We start from the raw sequence: 15,644 nt of genomic DNA on the forward strand, positions 1-15,644 counted from the left end.
CCGGTCTCCATGGACCACCTCTGCCCCCAGCCCGGCTCTTCTCCCCGCAGCCCCAGCTGGGCAGTGTTAGTACAGCCAGGGCCAGCGCCGAGCCTGCAGCTCAAGGGGCTGCCATGGGGACCCGGGGAGCTCGGGGGGAGGGGGATCTGGGCAGGGCTGGGATGCTGCCCTCAGGCGACAGGCTGGGCTTGGAGCCCGGGGCAGCCTGAGCGCAGGGGGATCTGCTACCCAGGGGTTCTGGGGGTGTTTGGCTCCGGCCCAGCAGCGCCCCCTCCTGGGGGTGGCAGGCGGCTGTGACGGTCACGTGTCCCCACAGGGCCGAGCGAGAGGAAGATGCTGCTGCTGACGCGGGTCGTGTTGCTCTCAGCGCTCTGCGCCGCGGCGCTCGGTGAGTTCGGATCCCCCGGGCCGGGGGTGGGGGGCAGGGCTGGGAATCCCTGATGCAGCGCAGAACCCAGGGGGCGGAAACGCAGTTGTGGGAAATTAACGATGGAGGCGCCCAACTAACCCGCCCTCTGGTCTGGTGCCTGGGCTGGACTGGCCCCTGCAGAGCTAGAGATGCCCCTCGGCTTCAGTCCAGCCTATCCCTCCATGAGGCAGGGCTGGGTCGTCCCCTGCCGCCCGTTCCCAGAGCCCTAGTGTTCATCGGCCCAAGGGACGAGGCCCCTGGCCCTGCCCATGGGGAGCCGATCCCAGAGTGTCGCACACCTCCCGCCCAGGCCGTGTCCCCTGCCAGCCCAGCTCCATCCGAACTGCCCTGGGGCAACCAAGAGCCAGAAAGTGCCAGCTCCAGCATGCAGAGGGGCAGTGAGCTGAGGCTGTGTGGGGAGGGCAGGGGAAAGGGGGCTGGGGGGGGAGAGCAGGGGCAGAGGTGGCGGTGGGGGAGCAGTAACAACACTAGCTGGTCCCCAGCTCCCACCAAGGCCCCGTTAGCAGGATGCAGCCTAGAAATCGCCCTCTGGATCAGAGCAGGGCCCATCTACCCTGGTGTCTCGGCCCCAGCAGTGGCCAGTGCCAGATGCTCCAGAGGGAGGTGATTGACACCCCCTAGTGGCCCATGATGGAATAACCCATCCACAGGGCAATTTCCTTTCTGTTCCCATCAGTTAATGGCCCCAAGCCCTGAGGCGGGAGCCCATCCAGTCCCACGCTGGCTGTTCTCGTTCTCCATAGAAACCTCTGATCCGTTGCTGGATCCTGCTCGTGGCCCAGTGACAGCCAGTGGCAGCGAGTTCCACAGGCTGATTTTGCCCAATGAACCTTTTCTCAGGGTCAGATGTTCTGACCTTCCAGTTTCTGGGGCACTGGACTCCATCCTGGTCACCCCGACTCTGAAGTTCCTGGCAGGAGGGGCAGGGGGGTCAGCAGTGGGAGACCAGAAGGATCAGGGGCCTCCCGGATGGAGAGAGAGCGGAAAGGCTGCAGGGCAGAGGAGCCAGGCAGTGGGGAATACAAATGACAGGAGGGGGCAGAGGAGACAGACGGATTCTGAGCCGCACACCCTGGGCGGGAGCTTCCCCAGCCCGGGTGAGTTCAGAGCACCAGCCCCACCTGCCATCTCCAGCCCAGCCCTTGCTTGGCCTCCCTCCAGCCCGGCCTGGCTCCCCGTTCACCCCTTTGCTGCCGGGGCGGGTGCTGCTTCACGGCGAGCAGGCTCCCGGCCAGGCCTCTCTCCAGCCCCGTCACATTTAACGCAGGGCTGCGCGTCCCTCCTGCGCCGTGCACGGCCTTTGCTGGCCCCACCCCCACCCCATTGCCGTGGCCCCACTCAGAGCACCAGCCCTGGGCCCGATCCTGCTGCGTGGGCTGGGGCAGGTGGGGGGCACCCACATTAACCCAGCCCTTTCTCCCCTCCCCCGCATGGCACAGGCTGCCCCCGCATCATCTCCCGCTCCCAGTGGGGGGCCCGGCCCCCGAGAGGCAGGGTCCCGCTGAGGACCCCGGTGCCCTTCGTCATCATCCACCACACGGCAGGGAATCGCTGCTACACACAGGCCTCCTGCAGCCGGCAGGTCAGGGGCATCCAGAACTACCACATGGACACCCAGCGCTGGCCCGACATCGGCTACAAGTGAGTGCGGCAGGGTGGGGTGGGGGCCTCTACAGAGCTGAGGGGCATATTCGGGGCCACTGCCCCCAGGCAGCCATGGGGGGCAGGAGGGGTGAAATGGGGGGGGAAGCAGCCTGTGAAGGGGGGGCTGAGGGATGATGGGGAGCCAGGGGAGGTGCTGAGACTTGGAAGTGCGGGAACCGGGTCCAGGCTGGGAAGGGCCAACCCAGTAGTTCCTGACCCTGTTTCTCAGGCAGTTCCTCAGCAGTTGGCACCCCGTGTGCCCCCCCCCCGCCATGCCCTGCCCAAGTGCTGGTGCCCTGTCCCATCCCTCGCCCCACCCCAGCAGCTGCCGCACGTGCTCCTGCCCCTCCCCCAGGCCGGGACCCAGGGGGGCTGGAACACGGGACCAGGCTGGGCTGTGGCTCCAGACCCTCCCCCACGTCCTGGGGGAAGGGGGCAGGTGGAAAACATGGCCGGTGCAGAGATGTGTTTGCACCCCCAGCCCTGCGAGCCCTGCCTGCCCTGGAGGGGGACGGGGGCCACAGAGCCCCTGGCAGGGGGAGATTGGGGCGGGGGCTGAGGGAGTCCCTGAAGAACGGGGGATGGGACAGGGCAGTCATAAAGCTGGTGGGGGGATGGAGGGCCACAGGGAGCCCCTGGGCCGTGCCAGGAGGTTGGCCGACAGATGATGCGTGGCCTGCGCCCTGCTCGTCTCTGACACTGCCCCCATGCCGGCGTTATCGACGCCTTTCCCTGGCGCCGGCCTGACGCCCCGCAACGAAAACCTGGCCGGAGATTTTGCTCCGTGAAATGTTTTGAGATGGTGACGTCGGGGGATGGAAACCGAGCTGGGAATTTCCCGCAGGGCGGCGGGTCCCAGGGCTGTTCTCCTGCCCCACATCTGGGCCGGCTCCAGCCCTCGCTCGCCCCCCAGCTGGGTCCAGGTAGGGCCCAGGGCTGCTTCCATAAGGGGCGTTACACAAAGCGCCACCTAATGGCCAAACGTGCAATACAGGTTAGGGCCCCCCATTCCAGTCCCTTTCCTCAGTGGGTTTTTACCTCTATGGCAGAGGATTGAGCTTCTAGCTCTGAGGGTCCCAGGTTCAAACCCGGGCAGGGCCAGCGACGACCCTGGGGGAGCTGCCGGGAGCGATGGGGAGGGGAGGCTGTGGCTGACGTGCCTGTGCGGGTCTCACGCTGCGCTCTGCCTGCAGCTTCCTGATCGGCGAGGACGGCAACGTCTACGAGGGCAGAGGCTGGAGCACCGTGGGGGCCCACGCCACGTACTGGAGCGCTAAGTCACTGGGATTCAGCTTCCTGGGCAACTTCTCCAGTACGTGGGTCCCGTCCCCCCTGCCCCAGTCTTTGTTTCTTAGGGGTTTCCAGCAGCCATCCCGGGCAGGGATTCCATGAAGAACGAGCGTTGATTATGTCACTCCCCTGCCTTAAATAGCTTTACATATGGCGGGAAGCCTTTGGGCACTCACAGGGCGGCTGCAGCTGGGGGTACTGGGCACTGTGTGCCCCCTCCCAGCTGAGAGCTCGGGGGCGGGGGTTGGGATTCAGCAAGAGATCTGCCCCTGGGCTAACCCAGCTGGCTTCAGCACCATCCCCCCAGGCTCAAGCTCCCCCTGCCTGGGGCACAGGGCCGGGGAGGGACCTTGGCTAAGCAAATGCGGCTGAGCAGGGGGGGATGCATTACCTAAAGTGTGTGGGGGGAGTCCTATTGACGTGGCCAATCGAGAGCGTGGGCAGAGGGGGGTTATTTATTCAGGCCACAGTCACATCCCCTGGGCAGCAGAGAGGGGCCGGGGTGAGATTAACAGGGGGCTGCTCTGTCCTGCAGAAACAGCCCCCAACGCTGCTGCCCTGAACGCCGGCAAGAGCCTGATCCAATGCGCCGTCTCCAAGGGCTTCCTGAGCCGCAGCTACACCATGACGGGGCATCGCAACGTGAACCCGACCAGCTGCCCCGGGAACGCCCTCTACGGGGTCATCAGCAAGTGGCCCAGGTTCAAAGGCAAACCCTGAGTCGCTGCAGCCTTGGGGCAGCCCCTGCGCCCATCGCTGACCCTGCCTGCGGCTTCTGCCTTCTCGAGCAGCACCTCCGTCCCCCAGCAGAGGGCAGCCTCGTGCTTCCCGCCCACCTGCTGCCTCCTGGGGCCCGGAGAGCAGGGATCTGAGAGTTGGGGTTATGCTCCCGTCTCCCCTGGGCTCTGCTGCTCCCCCACCGGGGGGCTCAGATTTCTAATGGCGCCTGGGAGCCACCTGCCTCCCCCAGGCTGCTTCCTTCGGCAGACGCCAGGCCTAGCCCCTCGCTCCCGCCTGGAACGGGCACGTCGGCTCAGCCCGGCTCCACACACAGCCAGGCCCAGGGTCTGACAGCATCCACGGGGTGGGGCCAATCCTCAGCCGAGGTCCGTGGCGACAGCCCTGCCAATCCCTGGGCAGCTCAGGAAATGTCACCTCCATTCCCGTGTTAAACGTCTGAGCAATTCTCAGTTCCAGGGTCAAAACCTCCTCTGCCCCCAGCACCCCTGAAATCTGCAGCAAAACGTTCGTCTGGAGGCCCCCAGAAATTGGTCGCTATTTACCCCACCCCACAAAGGGAACCCCAGTGTCCCCGAGCCCTGACCCGCAGCTCGGCCTGGCCCCCGCAGGGTCTGGCTCTCAAAGCTTTCAGCCCCAGCACCTTTCGCCCCGACAGTCCATTCCCGCCAGCCTCTCTCACCGAGGGGGGGGTGAAGTGTTTGGATCTTCACACGGCAGGTGCCTGGGAAGGACCCATCGGGTGGTTCGCAGAGTCCCACAAAGGGGTTTTTAATTCAAGTGCAATTTGCCTCTAACCCAGCGCCCCGGCGGCTTAGCGCTTGCTTTGCTTGGGAGCTTCTGAGCCGTGACAAGAAACCAGCTTCTAGCCCATGAAAAGTTGAAGCGCCGTGAATCATTTCATCTCCTGTTAAACCATAACCACCCCCCGTCGCTGGGCTGAGCTGGGAGAGCCCAGAGGGTGAGATTATGGTCTGTCACATTAGCACTGACACCCCCTTGTGCTAGGTGCTGTACACACAGAGCATGAGACAGACAGTCCCTGCCCTAAAGAGCTCACAGTCTAACTAGACACAGGGTGGGAGGGGAAACTGAGGCACAGGGAGGGGAAAGGGTTTTACCCAAGCTCCCAGGCCAGTCAGTGGCAGAGCGTGGAACAGACCCGAGGGCTGAAGTCAAGTGCTCTGCCCACTAGGCTGTGCTGCCTGTCAGTCCAGAAGGAGGAGGTGCAGGGAAACCAAGGGGGCGCTGGTTCTGCACGGGTTACACACAGACAGGCCCGGCAGGAAGGGGAGGGGAGCTGGGGTTGGCTCCTGGTGATGGAAGCTGGGGCTGCGGCTGGAGACCGGCAGGAGGGGGCCAGAGCGGAGGAAACAGCCATGCCAGTAGCAGTGTCCCAGCCCCACAGTGCCCAGGGCTGTCCAGCGTGAGGGGGCGCTATGGGGAGGGGGCAGCAGCCCTGATGGGGCAGCTCTTTGTTACCAGAGTCGCTGTGGAGCAGCCCCCGAGCGAGGCTGGGAGCCCGGTGCCCCCAGGGCTGAACGGGCCCCAGAAACAGGAGCAGCAGCTGGAGGCCGCGCTGCAGAGAGCTGCAGAGAGCGCAGGCCTGGACCCCCCGCAGCCCCCAGTGTCCTGCCCCCGTCACAGTCCGGGTTCAGCCCAGTTATTCCTGCTTCTGAGCCGTGGGCCCAACCTCAAGGGGCTGAAGCAAGAGGTTTCACGGACTCAGCACAATCTCCCTTCCCATCCTCTCTGAAACACCAGCATCGTAACAGCTTCCCCGGCCCCTGCGGGGCTGCCACAGCCCGGGCCCCCCAAGCCGCCTTGCCTGGTCCCTGGGGTGTTCTGGCCACTGGCCCCATGGAGCTCGGCCCAGGAGGGGCGAAGGATCCCGCGAGGCCCAAGGAGAGGTTGGTCCCCTCGCCAGGGGAGGCTCTGGGCAGTCACAGCCACAGGTACTCGGCCAGGAAGGCAGCCAGGATCTTGCAGAGGTTCTCCACGGTCGGGGGGTGCAGGTTCTGCTCCGTGTCCTCCATCGTGTGCCAGACCCACGGGAAAGGGGTGGCGATGAGGTGCAGCACCGGCACTCCTGCAGCCAGACAGATACACGGACGGTCAGTGGGGAACCAACCCGGGATCTGCAGCGCTGCAAGCACCGGCCTCTACTGCTGGAGCTACAGGAGTAATTCCACTAGTGTCAGCAGTAGACTATTATCCCCATGTGGCCCAGCCACTAGAGGGCGACGTGTGACACATTCTAAACCCACACACGGCCTCAGCAGATGGAGCCAGGCCCTCAGGGATCCGGGCACGACCTGACCTTACATCTAGGAGCCCTGTGCTCCCCTGACCTAACAACAAGCAGCAGGCCAGGTGCATTATGGGAACCAGGTTGGCCAGAGACATCAAACAGGTCAGGGTCAAGTGGCGAGATAGCAATGATGTGTTTATAAAGTCTTTCACCCCCAAGGATCCCAGAGCCTACGTTCAAAATGCAGCCACCTCTGGGGTGAAGCGTGCCAGGCAGGCAAACAACATCTATAAAGCATTTTACCCCCGTAAATAACACCACTTAGCTCTTGCATAGCCCTTGTCCTCAGGGGATCCCAAAGCACTTTACAAAGGGGGTCAGAATGATTCCCCCCACTTCACAGATGGGGAAACTGAGGAAAACAGCGGCAAAGTCACCCAGCAGGGCAGTGGTAGAGCCAGGACCTGAACCCAGGTCTCAGTCCCTTGCTCCACTCACGAGGCCAGGCTTGTGGGGGAGCCTGGGGGAGTCTCACCACACATTTTGCCCTGGCTCCTCCAGGGAGGCCCCCCAGCTATCCATCCCCCACTGCTCTGCGCCTGGACGCCCGGTAGCCAGGGGCAGGGCAGGTACCTTTTCGGAGGAAGGGGACGTGGTCGTCTTCGACAGGCCCATACGCAGGCTCCCGCTGGAAGTACATCTGCTCCCGGGGGTGGGATTGCAGCAGGCCCAGCTGGTGCAGACGCTTCTCTGGGCGACACAGAGCAGAGGGTGAGGAATCGGCTGGTTCCTGGGACCTGCGAGGCTGGGGACGTGGTGAGACGAGCCCCACAGCGGCCTACCTGCTCACACCAGAGCTCCCTGAGGACATGGAGACGCTGCTGTCTCCGGGAGCAGGCAGGGGAAAACGCCGGAGAGGGAGGGGGGATTTCAAACCTGACGTTGTGTTTGAGGGAAATAAAGTGTTGGTGAAAGATGCCAGCCCGGGGGGACTGAATCCCCAACTCCCAGCTCTTTGAAGTCCTGGCTCCCAGCCCCCCTGCTCTAACCACTAGACCACACTCCCCTCCCAGAGTTGGGGATAGAACCCAAGCACTTTTATTCATTGTCAGACAGATGCAGGACCATCAGGACGGGGGGGGGGGGTTGGGGGGGGAGGGGAGAGTAGCTGTCCTGCTACGGGTGCCTGGGGGGGCAAGCCCCCTCCCACCCTTGGAAGGGAGGAAGGTTCAGTACCGATGCCGACGAGCCGGTCGAACCAGGAGGCGGTGAGGGGGAAGTGGTTCTGGATGGTCGGGTTTCGGGCCCCCAGCAGGTCCAGCAGGACAAACAGGCTCTGGAAGGAAGCAACGAGGGGTTAAATCTGCAGGGGCCCAGTCACCCCGGGAGGATCTGAGGTAGAGATTGGTACAAGATCCAGTGCACAGAGTGACCCCCCCCCCCCCCACGGACAGGCACCCCCCCATCCTGAAAGATCTCCTGTGCAGAGCTCCCCAGAGGGGCAGGCGGGCGGCTCTCACCATAGCCTGGAGCTGGCTGGTGCCCGGCTGGTACTGAGCCTTGGCCATGTGCTCAGCCAGGTGGCGCGCCCCGTACAGGGAATCCCTCTCGCTCCACTCCCCGAAGGCCTCCTCGCCGTCCAGGAACAGCAGCTGCAGCGTCACCTCGGAGCCCTGGGGAGAGACACGGGCTCGCTCAACCCCGGCACTGCCGGACAGGTGAGGGGACTGCCCCAGGACAGCAGCAGAGCTGGGGATAGAACCCAGGAGTCCTGGCTCCCAGCCCCCCTGCTCTAACCACTAGACCCCACTCCTCCTCCCAGGGCCAGAGATAGAACCCAGGAGTCCTGGCTCCCGGGCCTCCCGCTCTAACCACTAGACCCCACTCCTCCTCCCAGGGCCAGAGATAGAACCCAGGAGTCCTGGCTCCCAGCCCCCCTGCTCTAACCACTAGACCCCACTCCTCCTCCCAGGGCCAGAGATAGAACCCAGGAGTCCTGGCTCCCGGGCCTCCCGCTCTAACCACTAGACCCCACTCCCCTCCCAGGGCCAGAGATAGAACCCAGGAGTCCTGGCTCCCAGCCCCCCTGCTCTAACCACTAGACCCCACTCCTCCTCCCAGGGCCAGAGATAGAACCCAGGAGTCCTGGCTCCCAGCCCCCCTGCTCTAACCACTAGACCCCACTCCCCTCCCAGGGCCAGAGATAGAACCCAGGAGTCCTGGCTCCCAGCCCCCCTGCTCTAACCACTAGACCCCACTCCCCTCCCAGGGCCAGAGATAGAACCCAGGAGTCCTGGCTCCCAGCCCCCCGCTCTAACCACTAGACCCCACTCCCCTCCCAGGGCCAGAGATAGAACCCAGGAGTCCTGGCTCCCAGCCCCCCGCTCTAACCACTAGACCCCACTCCTCCTCCCAGGGCCAGAGATAGAACCCAGGAGTCCTGGCTCCCAGCCCCCCTGCTCTAACCACTAGACCCCACTCCTCCTCCCAGGGCCAGAGATAGAACCCAGGAGTCCTGGCTCCCAGCCCCCCGCTCTAACCACTAGACCCCACTCCTCCTCCCAGGGCCAGAGATAGAACCCAGGAGTCCTGGCTCCCAGCCCCCCTGCTCTAACCACTAGACCCCACTCCCCTCCCAGGGCCAGAGATAGAACCCAGGAGTCCTGGCTCCCAGCCCCCTGCTCTAACCACTAGACCCCACTCCTCCTCCCAGGGCCAGAGATAGAACCCAGGAGTCCTGGCTCCCAGCCCCCCTGCTCTAACCACTAGACCTCACTCCTCCTCCCAGGGCCAGAGATAGAACCCAGGAGTCCTGGCTCCCAGCCCTCCCGCTCTAACCACTAGACCCCACTCCCCTCCCAGGGCCAGAGATAGAACCCAGGAGTCCTGGCTCCCAGCCCCCCGCTCTAACCACTAGACCCCACTCCTCCTCCCAGGGCCAGAGATAGAACCCAGGCATCCTGGCTCCCAGCTCCCCCTGCTCTAACCACTAAACCCCACTCCGCTCCCAGGGCCAGAGATAGAACCCAGGAGTCCTGGCTCCCAGCCCCCCGCTCTAACCACTAGACCCCACTCCTCCTCCCAGGGCCAGAGATAGAACCCAGGCGTCCTGGCTCCCAGCCCCCCTGCTCTAACCACTAGACCCCACTCCCCTCCCAGGGCCAGAGATAGAACCCAGGAGTCCTGGCTCCCAGCCCTCCCGCTCTAACCACTAGACCCCACTCCTCCTCCCAGGGCCAGAGATAGAACCCAGGAGTCCTGGCTCCCAGCCCCCCTGCTCTAACCACTAGACCCCACTCCCCTCCCAGGGCCTGAGATAGAACCCAGGAGTCCTAGCTCCCAACTCCAACCATTAGACCCCACTCCCCTCCCAGAGCCAGAGATAGAACCCAGGAGTCCTGGCTTCCAGCCCCCGCTGATTTTACCCACTAGACTCCATTCCTTTCCCCAAGCCAAGAGTAGAACCCCCAACCTGGGAAGCACTCACCTGCTCCTTGGCCTTCAGCAGCTCTGTGTCCAAGGCCGTGGCCAGCTCCAGCAGGATCGCGCAGGGCACGGCCGAGTCGGTGGCCCCCAGGAAGGTGCGGCCCTGCCGGTCGCGGGGGAAGTACTTGGAGTCATAGTGGCAGGCCAGGACCAAGTGCCGCCTGGCAGCGGGGTCCAGCGTGGCCACTACATTGGCAAAGCTCACGACACCCCGCGGGGTCCGATCCTCGAAGGCGTCCAGCTCTACCCGCCAGCCCGCAGCCAGCGTGGCCAGGCTATCCACAATGAACTGGGACAAGATGGAAAAGCCGTCAGGGTGCTGTCTGGGCAGGGGGCAGCGGTTTTGGGGATATCAGCAGGGAGGCCTGGGGGGGACAGTCTCACCCTTCTAAGGCAAGGGGCAGGGTCGGCGAGATGCTCACTATCTCCAAAGGGATCAGTGCAATGGGGCTAGGATGCACCGAGACGGACCCCACGCGCTGCCTGACAGGATCAGAGCCGCGGCCCACCTACCCTGGCATCCTGCCTCTGACGGTGCCCAGCACCAGCTGCTTCAGAGGAAGGCGACAGAACCCTGCAGTAGCAGCCGTGGAATGATCTGCCTCCCACATTTGGGCTCATCCTGAGTTAGAGACCAGCTCGAGCCTTGGCGCAGGTTCACTCTCTCCACCAGATTGTTGGTACTGACCACCCACCGCTCTGGGTATCCTTGTTCTCCATACAAATGTCCTGTTCCTTTGAGAATCTTAGTAAGTTCTCAGCCCCGGTGAATTCCGGTGGCAGTGAGTTCCACTGGCTAATCACACATCACAGGAAGCAGTGTTTCCTTTTACCAGATTTGACTCCCCCACTGTGACGAAATGGGACAGTTCTTAATGTTTCCTCTGAATATTGTAGGGGTGCCTCAGTTTCCCCTATGCATTTCTTAAGTCTCTAGGTGGTGGGATAAAGGCCAGTGTGCATAAATGGCCGACACTCTGTCTCCTGGCAACTAATGGCCGGGGCCCTTCCCCCCTGCAAGGGGATAGCTAAAGGTGTTGGAGAACAAAGGAATCAGGTGACCTCCTGGCCCGGGGAAAGGGAGAAAGCCCAGAGGAGGAGGGGCTGGAGGGTGAGTCAGTTTGGAGCTAGCTGGGGACGGGAAGTGAGTGCAGACCTGGGTGTCTGGCTCACTGCCCCCCAAAATGGACCCGGGTGAGAGGTTCTGTTCTCTGTACCTACAAGCTCTGTTTTAGACCATGTTCCTGTCATCTAATAAACCTCTGTTTTACTGGCTGGTTAAGGGTCACGTCTGACTACGAAGTTGGGGTGCAGGACCCTCTGGCTTCTCCAGGACCCCGCCTGGGCGGACTCGCTGTGGGAAGCGCACGGAGGGGCAGAGGATGCTGAATGCTCCAAGGTCAGACCCAGGAAGGTGAAGCCGTGTGAGCTTCTTGCCCTGGAGACAGTCTACTCACAGAGAGGAGACTTCACCAGAGTCCTGACTGGCTTCATAGGGAGCAGTTCCAGAGCATCGCCCGGGGACTCCGTGACACCCACCTTTTAATTCCCTGGAACGTCCCCTTTCAGGCGCAGGAGAGAAGCATCCTATCTCCCCTATCAAGTAACAACTGGTCTGGAAAAATTGCTGCCAAGATCCCTCTCGCTCATCCCACCCCAGAGTAACGATCCCAATCGGTCCCAGCTACACCCAAGAGGTTTTCCAGGCTCTGCTCGATCTTGTCCCCAGTCTCTGGACCCCCTTTGGTCGGTGCTATCCCATGTGAGATGGGGGCCATTCCTGAGCGTATCCAGCTGGGTTAGCACCCGGGAAGAGCCGGAGGAGTTTGCATTCAGCATGTGTTACGCTGCCCGTCACCAGTGAATTCCATCGGCATTGCGTCACCCCCCCCCCCCCCAGGCTATCGTTATTTTTTGTTATAATGGAGATATCCTAGCTCCTAGATACTGGAAGGGACCTTGTAAGGTCATCAAGTCCAGCCCCCTGCCTTCACTAGCAGGACCAAGTACTGATTTTGCCCCAGATCCCTAAGTGGCCCCCTCAAGGATTGAACTCATAACCCTGGGTTTAGCAGGCCAATGCTCAAACCACTGAACTATCCCTCCCCTCAGCTAGCTGACTCGGGTCTCTCTGAAATCCCTCACGGCCCTCTCTGCTCCTGGCTACCCTCAATAATTTTGCTACTACCCCAACTTCCAGATCATTAACAAAGATATTAAACAACACAGGACCTTTAGCCATGACTGAAACTGACCACATGAGGTACGGCTTGTGGCCTACAGGTATTTGCTTTATACCTGTGCCGTACCTAGCAATGAGCATACAAGCCTCTGGCCTGAGACACAATAGCACAGCTAAACAAGGCATGCGGGCCAAGAAGCCTCAGCGTACGTTGCTAATCAGATCTCACAGGACAGAACGCTGGAATGCCTGAACAGCTGACAGGTAACCACCAGCTGGAGATGTTTTAAGACAGGAACATAAGCAGCTGTCCAACCATAGGAATCCAATGCTAACTAATTAACATATATGCTAATAAGCTTGAGGTAGAAGGCCTAGTGAACTATGGGAGAAGGGCACCCTGACATTAGTAGGGTGAGGAAATACAGATGACGGCCGCGCGGCTTGGAGGGAACTTAGGTCGCAACCATGCACGTCGGGTCTTAGTCATTCTAACCACACTCGGCCTGATCTTGGGCCAGGAATCGACCAAACCTCAGCACGGTGGTTGGGAAGATAAGTAATCAATGTAATTAATACACAATCAATAGATGAGGGAACAGTCTACACTGTGACCCAGGCCAGCTGACTCGGGCTCGGGCTGCAGGGCTAAAAGTTGCCATGTAGATGTTCGCTCTCGGGCTGGAGTCTGGGCTCTGAGACTGTCCCTCCTCATGGGGTCTCGGAGCCGGGCTCCAGCCAGAGCCTGAACATCTGCACGGCAGTTTTATAAACCCACAGCCCCAGCCCGCATCAGCTGAGCCGGGCCAGCTGCAGCCACGCCCCGGGTCTTTCATGGCAGTGTAGACATGCCCTGAAGCAGCTCTTTGCTTCCTGCCTCTTGGCCAGTTTTGGATCCAAGACAATATTTTGTCTCTCACGCCTTGGTGACTTCGCTTCTTTAGTCCAAAGTGGCACTTGGAAGTTAAAATAACCTTCTCCATCAAGCAACGAGACTCTGAAGTCCCCTCTGCTTGCCTGGAACCGGTAGCCTCTCCGAGAAAGCTGGTACTGAGGCCTCAACCCCAGCCTCCTTCCTATTTTCCACACCATTGGTACCAACGTGCACCATGAGCTCCGCCCCAGAAACCCATCTAGGGATCTCGTGACCTTTGCAACTAGCTGGTTTCATGGTCACCAGCTCCCCGCTGTCTACATTCCCAACGGTCCACTACCCCACAGCCCGTCTTTCCTCTCTGCTGCAATTCCACCCCCTGGAGCCATCTCCACAGGGCAGGAGAATCGCCAGGCTTCACTAATTGGGGGGCTTGGAGGGTCCCCCACATCCTGCCTCAGGGTCCGTCCATCAGGCAATCGGATGGTGGGGGAAACCAGCCCAATCCCCAGTATCCTCCCCCTTCTTCCCCCCCCCAACCAGTTGGGACATTTCTGACAAATCGTTTTTCCATCAAAAAAACACCAATTCATCCAAATTTTGCGAAACAGGGTCAGGTTCGACGACGCTCCCGCCTCGAAAAAATGTTCCAACTGTCCACATAAAACGTTTCGATCGCTTCAAAACAGTCCCGTTTTCTGGATCAAACCAAGAACGTTTTGTTCTGAAATTTCGGCTAATCAGACTGAAAAAAGGTCAAAACTGAAATTAAACATGGGAAACTGATCAAAACGAACCGTTTCCATTGACCCGAACTGGCAAAGAAACGGTCTTGGAGGGTTGCAAATACCCGAGATTTTTGTCCTGATTCGAGACAGGAAACTATTTGGAACTTTCAAAAATATTTGCAGAACGGGAAAACCGATTCTCAACGGCTTGAACCTCGGCATGCTGGGTCTGCAATGGACATGTCGTTCGCACAGACGCTTCCAAAATGCACTATGCTTTTGGCACCCACTTCAAAGCGAGCGTAGCTTCCCCAAGAGGTGCAGCAGACCCAACCCCAAAGATCTTCTGCATCTCTAGTTCAGGCCAGGGCGACTCCACAAACCCAGCATAGCTTTGTTGTTTGGGTTGTGGAAAGAAAAAAAAACCAGCCCCTGGCTGCCAAAACCCCCAGTGTAGATGCAGCTGCCATGGAAGTGTCGTTGAGGGAAATTGTTCCTACATGGGCAAAACTCTTCTGTCAGCGTCCACTGCGTCTACACTAGGGGGCGGTGCCGGAGGACAGCTATACCAGTACGGCCATATCTGTAGAGCTTGTGTAGTGTAGACAAGGCCGCAGACTAACCCTGCCCCCATTGTAGCCAGGGCCCTGTCGCTCCTTGGGGCTGGATTCTCTCTCGTGCAATTACAAACACCAGTGCCCTGCGGACACTGAGTTAGCGGGTCTCTCGCGCCCACTTCGCACCAATGGCAGTGACTGCCCAGGGTCCCGGGTGAAGGGAGGCAAAGCCGCTGTTTGCACCGGAGCCTGAAACAGACGAAGCTGCGCCCGAGCTTACTCTGGGGTCCCACATTCCAGGGTGTCCTCTGAGCCCGGGATGCGCCCCAATCTCCAGCACGGCACAAGGACCACACATCCCCAAGGCTTCGCCAGGCCACAGCCCACACTCACCTGCCGCACCTTCCTGTTGCCCGGGCTGCCCGGGTACCGCTCGATCAGCATGGGCTTCAGGAAGGAGCCCCAGAGGCGCTGGAGGTCCACCAGGGAGGCCAGCCGCTTCACCTGGCTGCTGGAGAGGCTCCGGGGCTTGTGGTCGAGCTGCGGAAAGGAACAGCGCTGGAATCCAAGGGACCGTTCAAAACACACCCCGCACCAGGAACGGACCCAGACCATCCAGGCAACAGCAGAGGGGTCCTGCGGTCTGGGTCTCGAGCCAGCGGCTGTCTCCTTCCTCGTGTTCGTACAGCGCCGAGCACAACGGGGCCCTGCTCCGTGACTAGGGCTCCCCAGGCATCCTGTCCCCAATACAGGCAGTGGCTGCGAACGGGGGGCGCCCTCCCACTGCGTCCCCCTGCGCTGCACGACCCCGCTAGGGTGACGGAGAACAGAGCACAAGAGCCAGTGAGAATTAAAGGGGCTCTCCCTGCCCCCACCAGAGTCAGTGGAGGGGAGATGCCAGCGCTGGTGTTGCTACTGCCTCTCCAAGGGCTCTGGGCACCCGCAAGTCACACCCAGGGCCTCCCCCCAGCCTGCCAGCCCCTGGACTCAAATCGCCCAGCTCCCCTGCACCTTCCATGCCTCACTGCAACACCCCCCCACCATCACTGGGCACCCTGCCCCCACACCCCCTCCCCCCAGGCACCCTGACCCCACACCCCCTCCCTCCCGGGCACCCTATCCCATCCATGCCTCACTGCAACACCTCCCCCCACCCATTACCGGGCACCCTGCCCCCACAGCCCCTCCCCCCCAAGCACCCTGACCCCACACCCCATTCTTCTGAGGCACCCTATCCCATCCATGCCTCACTGCAACACCCCCCCGCCCATTACCGGGCCCCCTGCCCCCAGGCCCCCTCCCCGTCAGACACCCTGCCCCCGTGCCTCTCGCACCCTGCCCCTACACTCAACATACTCCCTACCCCCCTCTCCTGCCCCTCCCCACCCTCCAGGCACCCTGCCCCCACACACCCCATGCTCCCTACCCCAACTTTCTTGCCCCTCCCTGGGCACCCTGCCCCCC

General features: G+C 61.6%; 2 protein-coding genes across 2 annotated transcripts; one reads left to right on the top strand and one right to left on the bottom strand.

Annotated features, from left to right (window-relative positions):
* The first annotated feature begins 333 nt into the window (after positions 1 to 333).
* On the top strand, positions 334 to 4,084 carry LOC135893197 (peptidoglycan-recognition protein SC2-like). The gene is made up of 4 exons (XM_065420995.1): positions 334 to 388; positions 1,870 to 2,071; positions 3,268 to 3,386; positions 3,900 to 4,084. Exons 1-4 carry the CDS (start codon positions 334 to 336, stop codon positions 4,082 to 4,084), a joined length of 561 nt encoding a protein of 186 aa, XP_065277067.1.
* A 1,961-nt stretch (positions 4,085 to 6,045) lies between these two features.
* Positions 6,046 to 14,795, bottom strand: QPCTL (glutaminyl-peptide cyclotransferase like). The gene is made up of 6 exons (XM_065420946.1): positions 14,574 to 14,795; positions 9,841 to 10,128; positions 7,874 to 8,026; positions 7,590 to 7,689; positions 6,987 to 7,103; positions 6,046 to 6,191 (listed from the first exon to the last, which is right to left on the bottom strand). Exons 1-6 carry the CDS (start codon positions 14,793 to 14,795, stop codon positions 6,046 to 6,048), a joined length of 1,026 nt encoding a protein of 341 aa, XP_065277018.1.
* Positions 14,796 to 15,644: the final 849 nt, after the last annotated feature.

Source organism: Emys orbicularis, chromosome 21, assembly GCF_028017835.1.
Source record: "Emys orbicularis isolate rEmyOrb1 chromosome 21, rEmyOrb1.hap1, whole genome shotgun sequence".
NCBI lineage: Eukaryota > Metazoa > Chordata > Testudines > Emydidae > Emys > Emys orbicularis.

Coding starts and splice junctions, on each gene's coding strand:
- LOC135893197 (XM_065420995.1), top strand. CDS start 334: ATGCTGCTGCTGACGCGGGTCGTGTTGCTCTCAGCGCTCTGCGCCGCG. Junction 2,072..3,267: donor TGGCCCGACATCGGCTACAA/GTGAGTGCGGCA, acceptor CTCTGCCTGCAG/CTTCCTGATCGGCGAGGACG. Junction 3,387..3,899: donor CTTCCTGGGCAACTTCTCCA/GTACGTGGGTCC, acceptor TCTGTCCTGCAG/AAACAGCCCCCAACGCTGCT.
- QPCTL (XM_065420946.1), bottom strand. CDS start 14,795: ATGGTCTGGGTCCGTTCCTGGTGCGGGGTGTGTTTTGAACGGTCCCTT. Junction 10,129..14,573: donor GCAACAGGAAGGTGCGGCAG/GTGAGTGTGGGC, acceptor ATCTTGTCCCAG/TTCATTGTGGATAGCCTGGC. Junction 6,192..6,986: donor CGTCCCCTTCCTCCGAAAAG/GTACCTGCCCTG, acceptor GTCTGGCTGCAG/GAGTGCCGGTGCTGCACCTC.